The sequence below is a fragment of the Acanthopagrus latus genome, chromosome 11 (genome assembly GCF_904848185.1).
Source record: "Acanthopagrus latus isolate v.2019 chromosome 11, fAcaLat1.1, whole genome shotgun sequence".
NCBI lineage: Eukaryota > Metazoa > Chordata > Actinopteri > Spariformes > Sparidae > Acanthopagrus > Acanthopagrus latus.
Window position 1 is genome coordinate 6345063 of NC_051049.1, and position 22536 is coordinate 6367598.

At 39.2% G+C, this 22536-nt stretch overlaps 2 protein-coding genes across 6 annotated transcripts in view; one reads left to right on the forward strand and one right to left on the reverse strand.

Moving 5' to 3' along the window:
- The window catches only part of shroom2a (shroom family member 2a), a 37629-nt gene extending 21075 nt beyond the window's left edge, over positions 1–16554 (reverse strand). The window contains exons 1-4 of one of the 4 annotated variants that reach the window (XM_037116092.1): positions 16047–16554; positions 14998–15058; positions 13968–14178; positions 3284–3432 (exon numbers count right to left, since the gene is read on the reverse strand). In XM_037116092.1, coding sequence (XP_036971987.1) covers positions 3284–3432; positions 13968–14174 — 356 coding nt within the window. In that variant the 5' untranslated portion in view covers positions 14175–14178; positions 14998–15058; positions 16047–16554. Of the gene's footprint in view, positions 1–3283; positions 3433–13967; positions 14179–14980; positions 15059–16046 lie in introns of those variants that run through there. The other 3 variants (XM_037116091.1, XM_037116090.1, XM_037116095.1) reach the window with 3 other exon arrangements.
- Positions 15555–22235, forward strand: LOC119029328 (synapse-associated protein 1-like). Of its 2 annotated transcripts, XM_037116096.1 has the most exons (10): positions 15555–15884; positions 16822–16996; positions 17124–17242; positions 17337–17403; positions 18478–18551; positions 18670–18809; positions 18966–19117; positions 20071–20129; positions 20263–20410; positions 20486–22235. In XM_037116096.1, the coding sequence occupies exons 1-10, from the start codon at positions 15813–15815 to the stop codon at positions 20611–20613; spliced, it is 1134 nt and encodes a 377-aa protein (XP_036971991.1). In that variant the 5' UTR covers positions 15555–15812; the 3' UTR covers positions 20614–22235. The 2 variants fall into 2 exon arrangements, with proteins under 2 accessions (XP_036971991.1, XP_036971992.1); XM_037116097.1 differs by lacking the exon at positions 15555–15884 and having other exon boundaries at positions 16667–16996.
- Positions 22236–22536: the final 301 nt, after the last annotated feature.

Here is a 22536-nt window from a genome sequence, read left to right on the forward strand (position 1 = left end):
GCAGAATAATGAAGTTATGTTAGTAAGTGTGGTACTTCTGTAATGATGCCAGAAGGGGGAAACCAAACGCTACACCACAATTCAAGTTTTATGTTGTAAAGTTCACTGTGCTGTTGGTACCTCAAGGAGAGGGAAAGGAAGGTAAAACAGACTATGAGTGTCCTGATGCTAAATAAAATCCAACCTTCGCTAAAATCATAAGCTTGAATTAAGAGTATAGCTCTGCTGACAACTATAGCTCGTGTTGGTGTTTCAAGTCATCTGTGTTTTTGTGATTTATAGTTGAATGGGTCAAAATATGTGCTGTGCTGTTTGTTTGTTTCTTTCTTTGCAGTAAAGTTGCTTTCAAAATTACATATTGCTAACTAGGATTCAGTTTAAGATTTGCCACAGTTAGCCAAATTATAGCTTTTGGAATTCATAGTGAGCAAGGGTAACAATAGCAAGCTGGAATGCATGAAAATACAATGTGTAGATGTGGGACAATTGTAGTGTTTGACTGTATGCAGTAGTTAGTGTTGGCAAGTGTTAAACAAATTTTGTATAAAACATGCAATGTCACTTTGGCCTACACCCTGGTTTTGTTTTGGTACTGAGATATTTTCAATCAGTTTGATAAAGTGATATTTAAAATGTAAAAATGTCTGTGCAACGTTTAAGATTCCCTTATCTGACAGACTGAAGAAGAGACTCAAGAGTGTGCTGTAGTTTTGTCGAGGCATGTGCCGAGAGGCCGAGATGCTTTCCCACAGATAACCACACCTTTCTGCTCGCTCTGTGTGCAGTGTGACAAGCCTCTCCCCTTCCCCTCTCCCAAATGACATTACACCTACAATCTCACATTAGTCACTGCATGCAAAATAAATCAAGCTCCTCCCTCGTGCTGTCTGTAAAGAAACCACACCTGTAAACTGGAGCAGGTTCTGACAGCTTCCTGATCCTCGTTCAACTATCCAACATTATCCCCGAGATAAAAAGAAAGGTGTTTTACAGTTGACACCTCACATGCTCGGGCACAGATTAAGCTACAGTCAAACACAAGGGCTCAGTGCGGGTAGTGATGTGTGATGCTACTGTGTGAAATGCTTCAAAACCCCAACACCAGAGCTTTCTGCAGACAGCACACAGAAAAAGAACAAGACTGCAGTTAAAGCTCTGGGGTTCTGTAATGAACCACTATCACTATGCTGTGTTCTAAATCAGACACAGGCTTGTTATTGTAGCCCTGCTAAATGACTGACTGGAGATGCTATTTGAGACAGTCAGAACAAACTAAATTCTTCAACATAGACAAGCAGAAGGAAAAGAACGTCCTATGGGACTGAAAGTCTGCGTAAAATGTAATATGAACAATAGGATCTGTCCTTGTAAGGAAATGTCTTTCTCCATTTACAATTACAAACATACTGAAATGACAATGGCCAGATCCTTTAGTTATCCTCCTGTGGTTTCATCTACCCAGTATTTACTTCCTTTCTCCCTCTGTTTTCTCCATTGTTAAGCCTCTGGCTAGAGACACAGCACTTTAAAATGGAGATTTGTCGCTTATGTATATATAGCAGTCCTGAATAAACTGCCTCACTGACACTGCTGTGAGCTGGGATGTTTCTCTGTTGTAGTGACTGTGCACGTAAGCTAGCTAGTGATTACCTCAGAAATTCCCTAATGTATGAATTCATATTTCCAATCTTGGCATCCATGATGGAATCAGCGTGGAGTAATTTAACTTAATAAGTTCAGTTGCCAGCGTATTAGGTTCATCTAGTTAGCGCTAACGCAGTCTAAGACAACAGTCCTGCAGTTAATCTTATGTTTGTGAAGGTTAAATGGACAATTTTAAAGGGAGGTGTGACAAATAGTTCTCATTCTTTATAACTATTTATTGCTTGCAAGGAAAGTCAAGGAAAAAAAGTCCTTAAATATCCAAATATAAAATGATTGTATGGTTATGTATGAGTGGGGTCAGACATTCTGTATGAGTGAGGTGTGGTGTGACTGAATTTGATTGCCAGTGGCTGTGGCAATATAAGCAAACAGTCCCACAGTCTCATTCATATCTTAAAGCACAAGTCCACCTCAGAGTCATCAGATTGTGATTCAAACCCTTACGCTAGATTGTGAATGGTGCACAGGAGAATATCCCGTGATATTTTCCAACTAAGCCTAGCCCACTTCAGACCAATGAGAAAAGCAATGACACAATCAGATATAAAGAACTCTTACATGGTTGTGACCAAAACTCTTCCAGCTTTGGCAGTAAAGTGCCATTAATGTAGGACTGTCTTATTAAGAGGCTGATTAAGCAGGTAGGTTTTTTTTAGTGCCTTTAAGTTGTCCAACAATAGCATAAGTAATCAAATAGACACAGATTGTTATAGACAGTACGCATCCTTGTTCCCAGATCCTATAATAGACACGTCTATTGAGAATACATAACAATGAGTGAGACTCACCATTTATCCTTCCTTGTGGAAGGATAAATGGTGAGTGAACTTCCTTGTACGGCAGGATTTGTTCAGGGATTACGTTATGATATGATACAATACAGACCAGAAATGCGGATGGCTAAGAGAGACAATGGCAGCAGTGTTTCATACACAACAAGGCCATTTGTTAGACGGCCTCCAGCACTATGCTGACAAATGATTCCTCAGTTAGACAAGATATGAAGCCTTAACAATACCCTGGAGTCAACAGGTCACAGGGACTGGCTTATGACAACAAGAGTCTATGTATCCATCTTTTGTGGTTGTTACTGTTCATCAAGTGTGTTCTTTGGTCAGTACAAAAGAGTGCTCCACAAAAAAACTATGCAAACTAGAAATGGCTTATCACAGAGGGTGTGAAACCAACTGACTGATAAAAAAAGAATCTCAGTGACAAATAGTATCATATGCATCAAAACTTCCCCTTGTCTGTCCTTCCTACAACTGCCTGTGTGGGATCTAAATGATGTCACCTTCAGCGGCACTTCCTTCTTTCACCTTGATCATGAGAAACTGTGTTGCAAACCATGAACTCCTGCTGACTACAACCCAGAACAACCTGGCTAAACAGGACCATCCAGCTACCAACAGTCCCAAAAGGTACAGGCTGGTCTAGAGACACATTACGTAGCCAAACAGCTGCGAGGGCAACACTCCGCGGTCTCCACTCCTCTGTCACCTTGGTTTGTTGGAAATGTTACCATGGTGACCTGTTGCGCTGAGGGGGTGGTGCACTTGTGACAGTGGCAGATGTAGCAGGAGAGGGCAGAGGAGGGGACTGGGGATTGGTTTCCTACCTTTTCACCACCAGACTGAGGGTCTTATGGGAGCCTTTCACTAGGCAGATCGCCTCCTGTCTGAAGCCGCTCAGGGGAATCTCGTTGATGTTGACAAGCTCGTCTCCCACCTGGAGACTCACAGCTGCTGCCTTGCTGCCCTCCTCCACCTGGAACATAAACACAACAGATGGAAAATTGAGAATTGAACACAATCTTTTACAGGGACACCAAAAATATTTTAAGGAAGCCAACACCTGCTGCCAAGTTTGCTAATTAGAGTAGGCATGATACAGGACACTGTAGCAACGAAGCTTCCACCAGCCAATCTGTTTCTATGGCAGGAATATATCGGGCCACTAAATTGAACTTAGGAAACTCTAAGAAAGAGTTTACTAATGATATAACATGCATTTTGCAATCTGAGATAAACGTATGGCAATTCAGAGGCAACTCAGGCTTAGACCCCACCTAGACATTATACCAACTTTATAAATGCAATTGGAATGTGGACATGACCACACTGCAAACTTGGGGCAGAGCAGGTGCTGCAATGTGCCATGTGCAAAACATTTGCATTTATCAAGAAAGCCACCGTTGAAAATAAGTATACAATCCACAGGCTCCATTCTATAAGCTAGTTCCCTCAGTTTGTAAGACTATGTTGTTACTTAAAATTGTTCTTATAGAGGAGGTAGTTGCATTTGCATAGCCAAAACACTTCATATGTCCATTGGCTTCCCACTACAGTGTTGTGAAAGAGATTAAGTAACCTCAAATGACCTAACCTTGGTCCTACTTACTGTTTCTCAGCACATACTCCCGGAGACACATTTTGCAGCTAAAACTAAAACAGAGGCGATTTTGAGTATCCTGCCTATGCTGGAAATAGGCAGGTCAAAGCAAAAGTATCAGTCTATGTCACATTTTATGTATTGTTTAATGTCTACATTTATGTTCAATTTTATTATGGGTGTGTTTAATGGGATATTTACTTATCTTTCATTTAGTTTTGATTTTGGCAGCTCCGGTCCTCCAAAGTCATTGGCAGATGATGAGCTTGTATACCAATTTATTTATTTTTAGTTGAATTTATGAAAATAAAATTGAGACTTGGCTGCTCGTCGGTATTAGACAACCTCCTTAATCATGGCAAAATTTGACAAAAGAAATATTAGGGAACCTGGAGAAATAAAGCCTAAACTATCTGCATGGTAAGGTACCAAGGTAAACAAGAAGATCTTCTCTCACTTCGTGTCTCGTCAACTATAGCCCTTCTTTGTGAGTCACAAATGCTAAATTTGGATATGACAACTAAATATTCTCTAATATGTGGACTATTAAGAGAAACTATGACTTGCAATTATGATCTGAGCAAATGTTTACGGCAGTCGAGTTATCACAACTGAGGGCTGCATAACTACAAAGAAAAATGCTTCGGGGACTCATGAGAGAAATACACCAAAAGCCACCAGTCTCTTGTTTACATTCTTGAGGTATGTTATAGGGTGACAGTGACGGAAGAAACACAGTGTTTCAAAGTTAACAGCAGGTAGGCCGGTCTCTAAAGAAAAGCATCAAAGGCTATAAAAATACTTCAAAAAGTGGCTGAAGCAAATGATGTAAAAACAAACGGTCCTGTGTTTTTTTGAGGGTAGACACCTGCAATAACACAAACTATATGTCAAAGGGAAGTATAGTGAACAGAGTAAAGTCTACGGATACCTCCAGGGAAGAGCTACCAAATATAATACATTAGTTTAACAGAACCATGGCTATAGCCAAGGTCTCTGAAGTGTCAGATGTACGCAGTGTTAAGGTCAGTGCTGTCCTCACACTGACGCAGAAAGTCTGATAAAAGTCAGCAAGACAGCACGTCTCAGTGTGCAAAGAAAAGCAGGGAGAACGTGCTTCGTAGTTGGCACATTAACACACAAAAGCCAAGCTCTGCAGCTGATTATCAGTTCTCCCCTCAACCTGTGAGAGGGGGTTATATGACTCAACTACAGAGGTATGTGTACATTTACAGACCATTACGTGTTATATGGCATTTATCCTCAAAACAGAAAACCAGAGCCCAGAGAGCTCCGATCAAAGCCCTTGTTCATTTTTCTATAATACCGATTTGAAGGCAGGGTTAAGGCAGAGTGGACTGAGAGTTTTTATGATGGCTGGCTGGATTCCTGAGCTGCTCCTGATATGGTCATGTTTTCTAGAGAAAATGAATCACCGCCTGATGCATTTACAGTAACTTAAAATGTTTAAAATGGACATGGAACACCCCTGTTCCAAAGAAACTGGAAGGTTATTCTCGTGAGGTAACACTAGAATGTATTTACTGAGGTCCACAAGCACCAAATGGACATCACATAGGCAAAATGGTCATCTTTCACAAGGGAAAATTAGTGGTTATGGGTTACACAAGATTAAAGTATGGTCTAGGAGGTGTTGGACGCCAGGTCGTAAATTGTATTACAGGATTAATCAGGCAGTACTGTGTGTTCAGAGTCACTGTTACAGAGTGTTTGGTCAGTAACCCATGTCTCTCCTTCCCCTGCTCGTGCATTAAAAGAGAAAAGCAATTTCCTGGTATCCCTTCTGACTTTATCCAATCAGGATTCTGCTTGTGAACATGCAGAGAGCAGGATCCTCCTGTTCACTGACAATGGCGTAACAGGACAAGCTACCCATTCAAGTGCTCCCGGTGACAGCTTGTACTACCAAACAGTCCAAGCAATGAAAAATGCCTGATGAAAAGAAAGGAGTTTTGCAAGTGTGGTGACGTAGAGAGGAGGGAGGGGACTGCTACCTGCAATCAATGGACAGAAGTTTGCTAAAATGACAACCACACATTACAGCAGCTTTTTTGAAATTCTGACCAATGACAGTGGGGCAATCAGCCCAACAGCCATTGGTCAACGCTGAAGATGTTAATCTGTTAATATATAGATTAACTCTGTAAAAAAAAAAAAAAAAAAAGTAAGTAACTTCCTAAAAAAAGTTGGGAACTTAAAATTTTAGTAAACACTACAAACACACTTCGGAACTATTTTCTTGCTTTAGTATTTGAGGCGACATGACGGTGTATGGGAGATTGGCCTAAAATGACTTCTTGACTTATGTTCATGGGAAAGCAGAACGCGTCACACAGTGCAATGGTGTGACTAACTGATGTGTCGTTATAGGTTTTGGAGAACAATAAAGCTCTGTGGCACAGAGGAAAGAGATTTATCGGGGTTTGGCTACATAAACAATGCTTGGATTTCTTAGAATGTAGGATGTATTAACAGGATGTATCAATTGTTAGTTTTGGTCTTTTCATGGAAATTCTTGCCAATAAGAAAAATATAGAATAATAGAAGTATATTTGGGCAGGTTTTAAGTTGTCAAAAATCAACTGAAAACAACACCAAACAACAACAAAAAACCAAAAGAAAACATAGTGGTAGAGACAGTGTCTTGTTATCGGAAGGTCACTGGTTCGATTCCCCTGGTCTACATGTCAAAGCGTCCTTGGGCAAGATACTGAAACCCAAACTGCTCCTGATGTGCTGGTTGGCACCTTGCATGGCAGCTACCGCCAAGTCACTTTGGACAAAAGCGTTTGCTAAATGCCATAAAAAGGTAAAATGTCAAATAGCTCCATTCAGTTCGTCTGGCCTTACTGAAATCTCCAGAAGGGCCTGAGACATGAAATTGATTTTAAAAGATGTTATTTACACTCTTTAAAAGACGAAATCTTCTCTGTAGCTGCAGAACTAAAATGTTAGCGTGCCCGAGCTCTACTGCACATTCAGTGTGTTGATAACGTCCTTTGGTCCAATTTGGAATCTTTGGGTTTCTGGAGACTTGGATTACGCTGAACAAGCTATTTGGTGCCATTTCATGTTAATTCCCCATCTATTCCAGTTATTAAGGAGAAGACTACAATGTTGTTTTGCTGGGAAGCTCCAGAAATGTTTCATGGACTACACAACTTCACCCAACATCAGCATGGGGGTGAGAAGATAGGGAGTGAATTTTCATTTTTTGATGAAATTATCCTTTAAGGCATGTTGGGGAAAATGAAACTTTGATACTACAAACTGTGTGACATATAATCAGATATACAGTTCTAAAATACCCTTTTTAGGCAGTTGAAAACTCTACAATACATTTGATTAGACAGTATTTGGGACCAGACCAGGCAGGAGAGCATGTCAGGAGTTCAGACTAAGAGGAGAGGAATGGTAAACTGTGGCTCCAAAGAACCAGCAAAGGTCAACAACAGTTCAGTTCCACAAGGGAGAAAAAACTTAACTGCATAGGGAAAGCAAAAACCAAAACTTGTTTTAACCACCTTTATCCAGGCCTAAGAAAGTCAACAGTGATCAGGCCAAAGACTGATTGTCTGATCACAGTACAGTACGTTTTCTTCCTTTCCTACAAATTGTTGTTCATAAAAACAAATGATGACTACTCGCCACGACATCTGTGTCACAGCCCCAGGCTACACAGTAGTGTGTCTTTTATTCTTTTTTCTATTCTTTTGTCTCAGAATCATCTGTTCACTAAAAGATTTATACCAATTGGCCGTGAAGCTGTCTGAGCCTGGGCTCTTGTGTGGCTCGAGTCTGGATACTGCCGCCTTCACTTCGTTATGAGTGACGTCAGTAACCAGGGCTGTATTATGTTCTGTTTGATTATAGGTTCAAAGGTTCAAGACACTTTTCTAAATCATTTTCAATATGTAGTTTTTGTTGCGAGTATAGTTCATTAGCATATTCTTCAAAACTATGTTGGATCCCTTCTAGTTTATATTGAATTAGCTTTGTTCGAGAGCACCGTATTTTTATTATCTGCCTGCTGTTTCCTCAATTTATATGCCATTAATAGGTGGTGATAGTGTGGCTTTTATTAAATACAACCTGTAATGAAACCTTAGTCCACAATAAAAAAAATATCTTAAGAATGTAAGTAAGTAAAACAATAAAGTGCTGAGAGTTCACACAACATCAAGGCAGAAGATTCATACTCCTTTTCCAAACTCTTTTCACTTCAACCCAATCAACATGAGCCATACCATGTCCTTTGTTTACCATCTTCCTCCAGGCTATAATCAGTCAAACTGCAGCCATCCTGGAAGCCTGAGTATCCTCAAAAATAACCTCATGGCCCTCTGTGGGACAGGGAGGGAAGGATGTGGTGGCGATGAGGGTAAGGAATGTGTCTTTTCTGCTGACAGATGTCCTGTGCAGCGAGCTGACAGGGCACTGAACTCAGACCTCTTGCATGGTTTTACGCACTGCCTGCACACATCACTGACGATGTTCATCGCTGTTTGACAAGGCCCCAGCAACCACATAAACAAACTCACCCAAATTTGACCTCTGCGCAATTGTTTTTGCTCTTAGTTTAATGTGTCTCTCTAAGTGAGACAGCTGTTTTAAGCATCTGTGCACTTTGAAGAACTTCTTGCTGCTCACTACATTGTTTGTGGCAAGCAATAACAATTTTTGCCAAATCTGTGGAGTTGAAGTTTAAGCATCATTCCCAAGACATGACATTTTTTAGCCATGCTAGTATTGTGGCTCAACAATGTTGATCTGTCCATCACCTTGGTCCAGACTGAAATATAGCAACTTTTCCATTTGTAGTTAAGATTCAAATATTTCAACAACAATTTGAAAGATTTCAATGAGATTTTGTCCAGATATCCATAAAGTCCAGGGGAAGAATTGTGCTGATCTTAGTGATCTTCTGACTTTTTCTCTATCACCAGGGCGATCTGATGCATTCCCTTAACCCATTTGCCATTCCCTTTCATGTAGCACAATGGACAGGTGAATTTCTATGTGTCCAGTATTTTTTATTTATAACCAAATAGCTGCAAAACCGACAACATCCCCATCTGCCTCAGTTATACATACTTTGCGTTATGGCTAGTTAGCCAATACAAGCCTGCTAACATGCTATTTTAAGATGCTGAGCACCTAGTGCAACAATAAACACCTACCTGCTAAACTTCAGCACATCATTGTGAGCAAGTTAGCAATAAGCTCAAAGCACCGGTGTGTCCCAAGTACAGCCTGTTCAGTCACAAAGATAGAAAGTGCAAAAACAACTAGCCCATTTCAAAACCATGTTGTAGAGATTGTGCTAACTGTCACATACAGTTAAAAACATCTTTGTAAGGTAGCAGAAAATGGTGCTATTTGTTCTTTACAAAAGACAGTGACCCTCTGTTCCCTAAATTCCAGATGAGATATATATGGAAATAACTGTGAGCATCCTAATGTTTAGATAAGGCAATAGAACATTTACAATACTACAAATCTACATGCATTTACAGTACATACAAGAGCACACAGTGACCCATCCTTCTCATTGGCTGATCAATAATCATTCTAGCATTCCACTTTCCTACCTCCAAAATCCTGACTTCTACAAATAGAAAACTATCTGGACCCTGAGACCTTTTTCCATACAAGAGCCATAGCCCTACTCTGTTATAAATCATCTAGGCTCCAGTGGTTGGGCAATCCTAAAATAGTCAAATCAAGCCCACAGTTTTGTCACACAAAAGGATTCAATAATTGGTAAAACCTGTTTACCTGGAGGCGATTTATCACAGCATGTAAGAACAGAGAGATTTTTGCACTGTTACTGGCAGCAGTTCTTTAAGAGCAAACAATATTTTCATCCATATAAAATGTGATCCTGGCAGAGGAAACATATGTATGAGGTGCATGCCCAGCTGTGTTGTGTAAAACAGGATTATATAAGTTTATTGAGACTAAGGACTTTAAGTCCACGAAGACCTCGAGCATAACCTGAGTTATGAGTGGAATGTTAAGAATTTTAATTAGATCCAGGACCTTTTTCTTCCTTTCTTTCTTTTTTTTTTTTTTTTACTTACTTACTTTGATACTTTGGACCTCTCATCAAACTGTGGGCCCTTTTAAAAGTCTATCTTTCATTTTAGCAATTAGTGAGAATGCACTTAGATGAGAAAACTGCCAACAAAATCCATTAATCTAGGCCCTTTCCAACACTGCGTATTTCGGGCTAATAAATAATATGAAGACTTGCCTACTAAAATCAAACACAAAGACGTGAAACTAATAACAAAATGTAACAAAAAAAAAAAGTCAATGCCAAGTGGACTTCATGATTACTAGTTGGTAAACAAAAATTCATTCTTGAGTAAAAGTAAAGATATCATTAAAATGTTACTTTAATAAAATTGACATATGAGAAGAACTTGAGCAAAAGGCTATATGTTGCAGTTTGTAGTAATTTACATGTGTTAATCACTTTTTTTATTGGCCATACGTGAGCAGATTGTAATGTGACGTGAAAAATAAGACCTTCTCATTCTCTCTCGGTTGTCTTTACAAGCATGTGAGTGATTTAAGTTGTTTAATTTTGCTGAACCGTGCATTTCTTTGTGAAGGACTTGGGTTGGATTTTCAACGACAGTCCAAAGGATGTGACTTTGTGCACGTTCTTGAGTGCCTTGTCTCAGTGCTTCCCTCTGCTCTGCAAACAGAGGGCCAGAGTAGCTAACGGCAGTTTAGAAATGGAGTCGGCTAACATAAACTAATGACCAACTTCCAGCACAACACAGGATTTCCACAGAGCCCCCATCAACATTTTCTGATAGAAAGTATCAAAAACACAAGCAAATATAAATTTGTACACATATATACATGTATGTATACACTGCGTATTATGGACTGCTTACTGAAATTCAGGATTATTCTAATTAATGGATACAGTAGGTTTTTGCATATCCTGAATACAGATAAAAAAAACATATAGAGCCAAAGTAAGTAATTTCTTTCTCTGATGAAGAATGAAATCTAATCTGCAAAGTAACTAGTAACTAAAGGTCTGAAATAAATGTAGCGGAGCAAAAGCACAACATTTGCCTCCAAAATGTTGTGGGGTGGAAATGCAAAGTAGCAGAATATGGTACTTATATCACTATTGGTTAGATTCCATCTCTGATGAGTACTAAAAAGATGTGTAGTCTGGCGAGCAAGGTGGATTGTGGCTGAAGTATACATAGGTAGCTGTTGGAAACTTAATATACAAATCCATATGGGTGCAGTTGTGTTGCATGACTTAAGATTTCACAATGAGAGGGGGAACCGATTTCAACATTTTTAAGTCACCTGACTTTTCCCTCGCATTTTCTTACATTACAATTTTCCCAGAAGAACCGAGTTAACACAATGTTTAATTGCATAATACAAAATGGTTGTATTTTGACAGATCAGATCAAGTCTGACGACCATTGTGACCGGGGCTTAGCTCATGCAACAGTGCAATCCGTACCTGTCCCGGCAGGATCTGTTATTTTAAAACTACAACATGTGTGTGAAAGCCACAGCCAACAACACTGTTTAACTGAAATCATCATGTTAAAAAAAATGTGCCAGAAATAGAGCAAAGTGCTTCAGGTAGTGCATATAGGCTTATGTACATACTATGACTGCCGTATCTCCACATATTTATGACATTAGACGGATGATTGTTAGGTAAAAGAGGCCTCAAACATTTTTTTCATTTAAGGAGGCAGTGGTTTGTAGACACAATGCAGACCTTTCTATAGGCTACAATGCAATGCTGTTATTTTGTAAGGGTTTACTTGCACCTTTATCTAGTGAACAGACATAATTCACCAAAATACCTTTGTAAAGCAATGGCTATAATCTGAGAGCCACTCCAAAAGAGAACAAATCACTAATCCTGACTTCACTTATCCCATCGTGCCATTCCAACGGGCTTCAGGCTGTCACAGATAATTCACCGTATTTAGAAAATCAAACAAAGCTCCAACATTCCTCCCCTGCTCCTGGTACCACATGGCTACCCTCCAAACTGAAATTCAACCCAGCGCAAAAATATGAGAAAGCAAAGGTCCAGGTGGGATCTAATAACACACACCAGGGCCTAAGTGACAGCGAGCTAAACTCTGACGCATTTCAAGACAGCCTGACAAACATGTGTTAAGTCTACTCCGTGGCCAATTTACTTTATGAGGTTACTGAAACATTTCTTTGTGTCAGCCAGGTAGACTCTGGGTTGTGATTATATAGGCAAAAGGATAAAAGCAAAAGCTTTTAAAAAGTTTTGAGGAATCTCACCATCAGTGGCAAATAGGTCCTTTTTTTCGTTGGTCCTTGCAGTGAGGATGTGGCGTTGAGTGACAAAACATTAACGATGAAATGCTGTCAATATCAAACCAAAGAACGGCAATCCAACTGGGTAATGGTTCAGCCACACTTCAGCAATGTGACCATGCAATTTATTCTTACAGCTTAAAGACTTAAAATGCTCTGAATTCTAGTCATCTGAATTACATTCTTGTAAAATCTGCGTTAATAGGGTGGAGATGATCCTAACTGTATCGCTCTAAGCCCATGTGGTGCCTGAGATCCTGAGTTTCATCCGTCTGAGTTGGACTTTGGACCCCCTTTGGGTAAATACTGAAACAACAGATGAAAATCAGGCAGGGACACGGCTCCCGACAAACAGGTGCTGGTATTGTACCATGTCAAATTAACGAGCAAGGTCTTTTGTAGTAAATCATTACACAGTCAACAGAGAAGTGAGGTAACGGTGTGATTTCTGAGCTGCTTGGCCTGCACCATGTTTGGATACTCTCCCTCTCATGGGCACCGTAGGCATATTGTGGCTCATACATCTGTGTAACAAAGTCATGGCAGCTACAGTTTGTGTTCTGAGTGTCTATGAACATCAGCAACAGGGACAATGCTATCATACGAATGTTGAGTAGGTTTAATATTTGCCATGTTTACAATCTTGGCACATAAATGTCAGCATGTTCCTATTAGAATATTTTCCCTGAGTAAGTGAAAACTTAGACCTGTTGGTGACACTGAAGGAAAAGTTAGATAAACATCACGATAAGTAGGATTCATCCCTTGGATTTCATGACAATCTATCCAACAGTTATTGAGATAGTACTATCTGTTCAGGCTAGACCAAGCTGACCAGCCATTCAACAACCCAACACAGTACGCAAATAGCATAGTTACAAACAGACAGTAGACAGTACTGTGTATTCACAACATTATACTTTGTCTCATATCATCCCCTGTCCTCCCCTACATTTGATTTTGGTTTCTAGTATCAGATAAGATAAATAGAAAAAAAAGCAACACAGGGAGCAGAGACTGTCGGAGATGTAGCCTTCTGGCTACGGAGTGTGTGACATGGAGGATCAGGGGAAAATGGCCACAGTAAGTGACCTCCACTTAGTTTAGCATGGAGAGCAACACAGAACTGGTGGTTTTGAGCTAACCAGCCGAGCTAATATCAGATTTTCTGTGTGGACAAGAGTCTGATGGAGCCTCAACAGTTACTAGAGGGTAATTTATGGCCTCTGACGGGGTGACTGTTTGGGTACCTGTGATTTAGCCAATTTAGCATCTCTGCTACAAGAGGCTCCTCAGTGAGTGTGTCCTTGGGGGGGTGTCGCTGCACAGTCACAGCCCTGCGGGTTATCGCAGTTAACTCTATTGTTCGTCAGCCCTAAACATGTTGATAAGCTCTGAATATAGCACATTATCAGTAGGCCCCTGTGTTGTGTTTACTGCCACCACAGAGAAATGAATCTCTTGAATGAACGACTTTGTCTTTCAATGAACAGCTGTCTTTCATATCAAAAGAGTTATTTTATAGGAGTCTTTACCTTGGTTATGAGCAGAGGTTCTCGATGCTCCAATCCTCCTCTGAGTGTAAATCCCCATGGTGCGCCTCCTGATAGATATACTTCCACCAGCTTCCAGCCTTCACCATCTCTGCTCCTTGGATCCAGATCTCCTGATTTCTGCATCACATGCCAAAGGCTCTCTGCTTCTGTGTAGTGTGGATCATTTTTGTATCCCTCAGTATCCATGGTACTGTTATAAAGTAAAGACAGCATGAAAGCACATCCAAACAAAAAATGAGGAGATCTTTTTCTAAAACATATTAACATATTTACAAAGGCTCAATTTTGATTGCAATCTACCATTCACAAAACTATGATGCAAATCATCTGCAGCCATGTTCTGTCCCAGTCCCATCCATGCTGATGATAAACCCTGTCCAAATAGCCTTGCAATGGCAGAAAGTTTAAACTAGATCTTTACTGGTACTGGTGAATTACAAAACAATATTCCCAATTTCCTCATCTTTACTCTGGTTGACAAAGCATTTCTAGATATGATCAAGATTTTACTGATCACTTTCACAGCTCAGCATTGTCTGGCCACATATATACTGCTGCTATACTGCTGATCTTTTAAGCTTTCCTGAACCCGAGTGTAACCGGAAAAGACTACTGAATGTTCTACAATCATGATTATTGAATAAAGCTAACTGAGCATTTGCTGGTGGCTAGAGAAGCTTAAAAAATGTCACGACTCAGAATATATTTAATTTAAAATATTCTCTTTTACACTGCTGATTGGTTTCTCTTTAAACATTTAATTTTTTTTTTTTTTAATAATTTTTACAGGTGACCTTTTTTTGGAGCATGTATTTGTTATTTATATCAAATCCCTACATTTTTATATATATTGTAACAGCTGCTTTAGACCAAAACATTTCATTATCGAACAGCACTGCGTCAGATTATTGTGTACTTGCTTGATGCACGAATAAAAAAACCTTTAACCTTTAAAGTTAAACACAATTACAAAAATACAAATACATAAAAACCTTCTTGTGTAACACACTTGTTGCTGGCTCACTGGTGGTCTTTTGTCTTTGACACTGTGTAGGATTTAACTGGCATCTCTGACAATAATTTTTGTAATCAAAAAACAGAGCAGACAAAAGCAGAGTGATTAGAGCATGAATGTTCTGAGTAATACACCAAGTTCACATTCAAAACATGGCACCATCATTATAATAAACAAAAAATTAACTAAAACAGCTAAACGATTGTGCCAAATTTGAATCATATTGCTATCAGGCTGACTTGACTGTACATTTATTTTGTCATTAGCCTCCAAACTCAAGTACATTATGTCATTGGGATCCTAGCACCATTCACATAAGCTTCTTGACAGTTTTGTTTTAGGATCAAATATGTAAAGTGTATATCATTTGGAGTTACTGATGAAATAAATCCGTTTTTCTCTTGAAAAATATGATTTTATACTTTAAAAACATTTAACCAGTATTTATCAAATACTATTTACGGTGTCACATGTCTGTCATCTTAAGATTTCTGTATTAATTTAACGTTTTAAAACTCGAGGTGAATTCGTTAAGTAACATTACGAGGGCTTATATTTGTTACTGACCCTTTCCATAGATTTCTGATTTTCATTCGTGGTTTTAATTAATCTTTTTAGCAGATTGAGACTGAAATTATACATGTGCTCTTAATTTGAAAGGAACGCAAAATGAGTCGTAAAGTGCACTGTAAATTCGCTGGTTATAGAAGCTGTTTTGCCTCCTTGTGTCACCAATTTAGAAAATCTATAACGATGCATAAGCACCTGTTGTCATACTCCAGACAAGCTGACTTAAACTTAATGCTCTTATGTGTCAGAGAATTAAACACACAAACAATGTCGAGCAGCACAATGGAAACCATCTTCGCCTGAACCAACAAGTAAGCAAAACAGAGCTCAGTTCAACAGACTTGCTGGTTTAATTAGGTGACAAATCATCGTGTAAAACCAAAACTTAAACTTGAAATGAACTGCTTAACATCGTGAGGGCCTTAGCTTTCTAAAAAAATTAATACAAACTCACATTAAAAGGCTGACCTTACCTGGGAATCCAACTTCTGGATAGACCGGTGAACAAGAGAGCTTCGTCCGGGTGGCACGCAGCTATATCCCAGGTTTACGTTACACATACTTCATCTTTTTGAAACCGTTTCTTCTTCCAATGAAACACTTTTAAATAATTCGCTAGTTCTGCGAGCGGCTTCAGGGGGGAAATAACTGAGAGTCTCCACTGTTTCCAACGCAGCGCTTCAGTCCGTATCCTACTTCATGACACAAGCCGAGGACGACACACTGACACACTCTGGAGAGTTTAAATTAGCTAAGCTAACCTAGCTCCATCCATACAGGGATAACAAGTGGAGGAAAACACGGCGCAAGCGCGCCACCTACCGTTAGCTTGCCAGTAAGGTCATCTTTCCTTCTAAAAAAACAAACTTCTAACTACCTGCTGAGAGTTATGTATCCTAACCTCATCGGTGACACTTTAACAATATTATGTGGAGCGGCAGACATAGCTTAACCACAGTTATTCGCTATTTAGTAAGCTAACTATTAATATAGCTAACTGAAAATTCGAGGGGGGAGCGCGTGCGTTTCCATGACAATCGTTAGAGATAGATGGGGGGTCGAGAGGGACAAACCTAACCGATTCGCGGAAGTAGTTCAATGTTGAAACGTCACCAGCTGCCAGTGTTAGTTTTTTAGTTTGAAACTCTCCGAAAACTGACAAACAAAGCGGAGCAAGTCACGATTAGAGCATGTTAAATTCGTTTTTGTGAGTTTTTCTGATCAAAAATATTTCGAAATATGTTTAAGAACTGGGGCACCTGGCTCGGGAAAGAAAACGAAAATGGCCAAGTTAAGCAGGAGGAAGGCGAGGCTGAAGACCAGAATCAAGACATAAACAAACAGACTGCCGGTGGGGAGAGTGAACAGGCCCGTGCTGCTGAGGGGGATGCTCAGCTTCTTCAAAAAGCTAAGGGCTTCAGCGGTAAGTCTGGTAAAAGTTGATAAAGTCGTTGAAGCACTTGTAGTTGTAATGGAGGACTTTGTTAAGACGCTTTACTGCAGCTGTGTGACCCATGTAACCTCAGAAATCTCTTTTTGCTTCTCTCCAGGTTACATTTATAATTTCGCCAGCAGTGCCTCGAAGAAACTGTCGGAGTCCGTCGCTGAAACAGCACAAACCCTGAAGAAATCTGTAGAGGAGGGCAAGATAAATGGAATTATTGATAAGGTATATATGTGCTGATGTCTGTCTTAATTTACTTGTTTTGACCTTCTTCTTGGCTCTACAAAAGTTTGTTGATGTGTTTTTTTTTTTCATTCAGACCATTTTGGGTGATTTCCAAAAAGAACAAGAAAGGTTTGTTCAGGAGAACAAAGCGAGAAAGCCTGGTAAGTACTGAGTAGTGTGCTTTTAACCCTCCTGTTGTCTTCAGGTCAAAAATGACCCAAAACTGTGTTCACCAACAGAGAAAACTGCTTAAATGTTGTTTACATTTTTTGACATTTTCTAAAGTGACCCCAACATCATATTGCCTTCGTTCATATTTCCATTGAAGCTGTACACGACTGGGGTACAAAGATTGTCCTCTGGTCTTCATGGGTTAAAAATCACAGTCACAGAGTCAGTTACAGACATAAAAAACACACAGACACACACTTGGTGCTGATTGATCTCAGACAGAGGTAACATTTTTGTTGTGCAGGTGTACCGTTACCTGTCCACGACCCCATACACAACTTTCAAAGATCGAAGTTCGAACTGTTTGAGACACAACCATCAAGGCCCTGTTCAATAACACTTCTACATTCAGAGTGTAAATGTGCTGCAGGTGGCAGAGCCCCCAGTTCTCTCTGTGCTGCAGAAGAGAGGTCTGGGACGAGTGGGTGAAGCGGCTGCTTGTTCTCCTGTAGTGGTCGTGTTCGCCCTCTCAGAATCCCTCGGTGGTTTATGTTGTTTACATTTGACTATTATTATTGGAAGCGCCTTCAGTAAATTGCATTCAAAACTACTTTCTGCGCATTTGTGATACTTTCTTGGGCTATACAAGTACTCTTGATTAAAAGATAAATAGACATATTGTTTACCACCTTTGCAGTACCTTAAGAAATAATGATAATAATAATAATAATAATAATAATAATGATGATGATGATGATGATGATGATGATGATGATGATAATAATAATAATAATAATAATAATAATAATAATCTGCTTAAGCAAAGAAAACATATGGCAGTTGTGTTACAATAAAATGCAAAATTCAAAGTACATTTGGCATTAAAATGAAATGAAATTGCTTTATTTAAGATCTTCAGTGAGGATGGGTCATTTTTGACCCAGAGAACAAGCAGTGTATACAGAATGTTAAAACAACAGGAGGGTTAAAAAATTTATTTAGTACATGTATGGATGTATGTAAGTACAATACAGTAACTACAGGCTGGTTTGTATTGTTTGTAGGTGCTGCTGTGCCACCATGGGTTGGTTATAACGGAGAGGAGACCATACAGCAACAGATTTTAGCTCTCTCAGCTGTGAGTTTGGCTCCTTTTGTAAAAATGTTTATTTTCATACAGAAAGATAGCGTGCATCAATAATATTTTTTTTTTCTTGACAAATGTGGCTTTATTGTTTTGCTTTATTTGGCGTCAGGACAAGAGAAATTTTTTGCGAGATCCTCCTGCTGGGGTGCAATTTCAATTTGACTGCGAGCAAATGTATCCAGTCGCCATGGTGATGTTGGAGGAAGATGAGCTCCTTCGGAAGATGCGCTTCCATCTGGTCCCCAAACAGTGAGACTGTTTTTGACACTCACATAATACTTGGTCCTGTGATTTCATCACGAGCTTCCCCGCACGAGAGTGGGTTTATTAAAAAAAAAACAAAACAGAAATCTTTTATTCCACCTCAGATATGACTGACTGTTTCTCTGTGTCATTAATTTTTAGGGTGAAAGAAGAAGTTTTCTGGAAGAATTACTTCTACCGCGTGTCCTTAATAAAACAGTCGGCTCAGCTCACCGCCCTGGCAGCACAGCAGGCTGCCGAGCGGAGAGACAGGGAGAAAACTGGCACCGGTCCTGAGGGTGTTCACCAAATGGGTACGACTATGATGCCTGTGTTTTTATTCATAATGTTATTGTCAGTGAAAACAAAGAATGCATTTCAATTATTACTTACATGCCACACAAAAAAGCATTCATGAATAGTGGGCCGTGTCACACATTTGTATGATCGTGCTCTTTAAAGATGACTTTAAGACAGTTCAATTATTTGTGTTTCAAATTAAGATTTCTTTGTTTCTCTAGAAAAAAGATGACTGAAAAACAACTAAAACAAAACAATCATATAGGCTATCAATCAAATTGTAAATATGAAATATGTGTATCAGTTCAATCTGTTCTCTGTTGATCACAGAATTAATACCAAGAGTCAGAAAAATATTGTGATTACTCTGCACTAGTTAAGTTATTCAGAGTGTGAATCACCTTACTTTCTCTTTTTAATATACTTCTGGTTATATTCTCAAAAAAGCAAGGAAAGCACAATCATGCAACATACAGATGATTTCTTCATTTTTCTCTCTTTTTCAACATGTGTAAGATCTGCTGGTGTGTTGTGACGTCTGTAACAGCTATTCAATACATCCAGATACATTTTAGAGTTAGAATAGTGTAAGCGATGTAATAACCCTGAATTGTAATGGACTTAATCTGGCGCATCATTAACTTTTATTGATACTAATTAAGCCCTGACTCCGAAGTAAATTTGGTATGTTTAAATTAAGTTATTTTTTCCCAGTCAGCTTTGATTTTGGTAATGGTAGCTTCAGCTATTAAGATTATAATTAGGTATATTTGGGCTATTAACAGCTTTTGATTTTGTCGGGATATTTGGCAAAATAGCACCTGGAAATGTCTTCCCTGGAAATAACGGCACAAATGAGATTGAGGGATTTTATATTTCTCAAATCTCTTCCTGGAGCTTCTAAATATACCAATGTATAATTAACCAATGTTCTTTGAACATATATCAAATGAAATTATTTCTGCAGATGTAGTGAAACAGAAAACTCCCCCAGCCATCCGCAGCACCAAACCAAAGACAAGTGAGGTAAGTCTTTGCACTCAAAGAATAAAATCCATAAATAGATAAAAAAAAATCATAATAAATTCATCATAAAGCAGTAATCCTACTAAAATGGGTATAGTTAGAGTCTGACCTCCTTCTGTTCCTGTTATGAAAGGATGAGGAGGAGATCTCCACCAGCCCGCCTGTGTCTGAATTTGTGAGTGATGCTTTTGACTCATGCAAGATAAATGAGGACGACCTACGCAAAGAAATGGAACAGCTGGTGCTGGACAAGAAGAGGGAAGATCCCAACACACACCAGGGTAAGTCTTTTGATTCAACCGGGTTGTTATGTAATGAGTGGAGTTCAATGAGTGACTCAACATTGTGTTTTTCAGAGGAGACTCCTGACTGGGAGAGAGAGCTGCAGGAGGAACTTCAGGAGTACGACGTGTTGGATGATAATGAGAACCGCGATGACAACTGGGACAAGGAGATTGAAGAGATGCTAAAGGAGGATAGTTAGGACGCACCTACATCAGCTTTAACTGTTTGAAGGTCAGAAACAGCACATGACTACAGATTAAAATGCTCCCACCGGAGTGATTCATTACAAAACTGGTCCTCAAAGAACTCTGAAGACAGTGAAATATCGCTGATAATCATTTATATTTCAGTGAGATGTTTCTGTTCAAAGTTTTATGAGAAAATATTTTGTAATGTCTCCAGCGGGTGACGGAGAAGGAGATGTCGTCCTGCATCTCAAGCTCAGATTATGAAAATGTGAACATCCACAAAAACCAGTGAAGTAGCGTCAGACTCGGGCCTCAAGAATTAAAGTGAGACTATTTTTTGCTGAATACTGCCTCTGTTACCAAAAGTGGAAATTACATGATAGTAAATGTCTAAAACACAGTCAAGCTAAAGCACAATAGCAGCATAAATGGACAGGAGTCACAACTTTAGCAAACTGACTCAGCTTTGTCTGCCACACACCAGTAACAACCTTAATTTCACAACATCAGCCACTCAGCACAACAGACTGAAATGGACTGGAGCAGCAAAACCAGTGAAAGTACAGAACTGAGTGAGGGTGGACTGTGTTGTAAATTAAATTTAAAATCAATGAAAACAAAGTCTGTAGTGTGGGATTGTGAGAATCGTTGTCCTCATAGATAAACAACCAAAATATATGTGCAGAAATGTTTACAGAGGAGCCGATGTGTTAAAGTTTTATTCTTGTTACGTGTTGTCAGAGCAGCGAACATTGTTTGAAACATTTGCAATAATGTAACTATACGGATATGTTACATAATCACAGACATGTGTGGAGGAATGCGCAATGTCTTCTTTAAAAAGTTACATACTCTCGCTTTTAAAGATACATTTTAGGCAAGAATACCATCATGATCATTTCAATTTTATCCACATTAAAGTGTCAGTGTGGTGAATCATCAAATGCTATTGAAATCAAAGTTTCAGTATGAAGTATGAAGCCACAGACCAGAGGCTTCCATGTGTCTCTTTCACTTTACTGATATCAGTTGTCTGAAACAAGTCGGGTGATGTTTTTCCTTCAGGGGAGGATTTCATGACAGAAAAGTATATTTCTGAAGAAATTCTATCCTACGACTGAGCCAAACCTTTTGTTTTTACACGTGGAAATGATGCTGTGTTTCCTGCAGATATGTGATTGCCTGTTTTAATACAATTTTGAAAAATCTGTGCATTATGGAATAGAATCTTAATCTGTAATAAAAAGTGTATTTCATACATGTAATAGATATAAATACCTCCAGTAATGCTGCCTGCGGATCTCTTGAGAGCCGTTCATTCGAATGACTTCCTGCAGGATTGCTCGACTGAGATGACTTCATTTCTAGTTGACAAAATGGATGACTGAACATATATATGTATAATTTCTAATGCATTGTCTCCACATGCAAACATATACTGTAGATGCTGACCCTGTGTAGTAGTTTGAGGAGACGTGCCAGTCTGAACCAACCTACTGCTCTTCCTGTTTGCACCAGGAATGATTCGAAACTCAACCCAAAAATCCAGTGTCTTTGTTTTTATACTTGTCACAGAACGTCTGTCTGGTCTAATCTACATTTTTATTAAACCTTAACATTTATTATCTAAAAATGTGTTGTCTTCTTCTTTTTTCTGATGATTCTGTTAAGTTTGAATACGAGTTTTTGTTTACCTGTCATGCACACTGAGCTTTTTTAAATCTTCCAGTCAATGTGTAACAACATCTGGAGACACATTTACTTTTCCTGTGCTTTCTGTGACCAGCAGTTAAAAGAAGGAAAGGAAACAAGTTGTTTGTGACAGTACAGCCTCTCTGCCACTAGAGTACTCTTTATTGCTTAACTTAACAGGAAAACATAACCTTCCTTTTTTAATGCTTCAGACACTGCAGCAGTACTGTACCCACCAAATA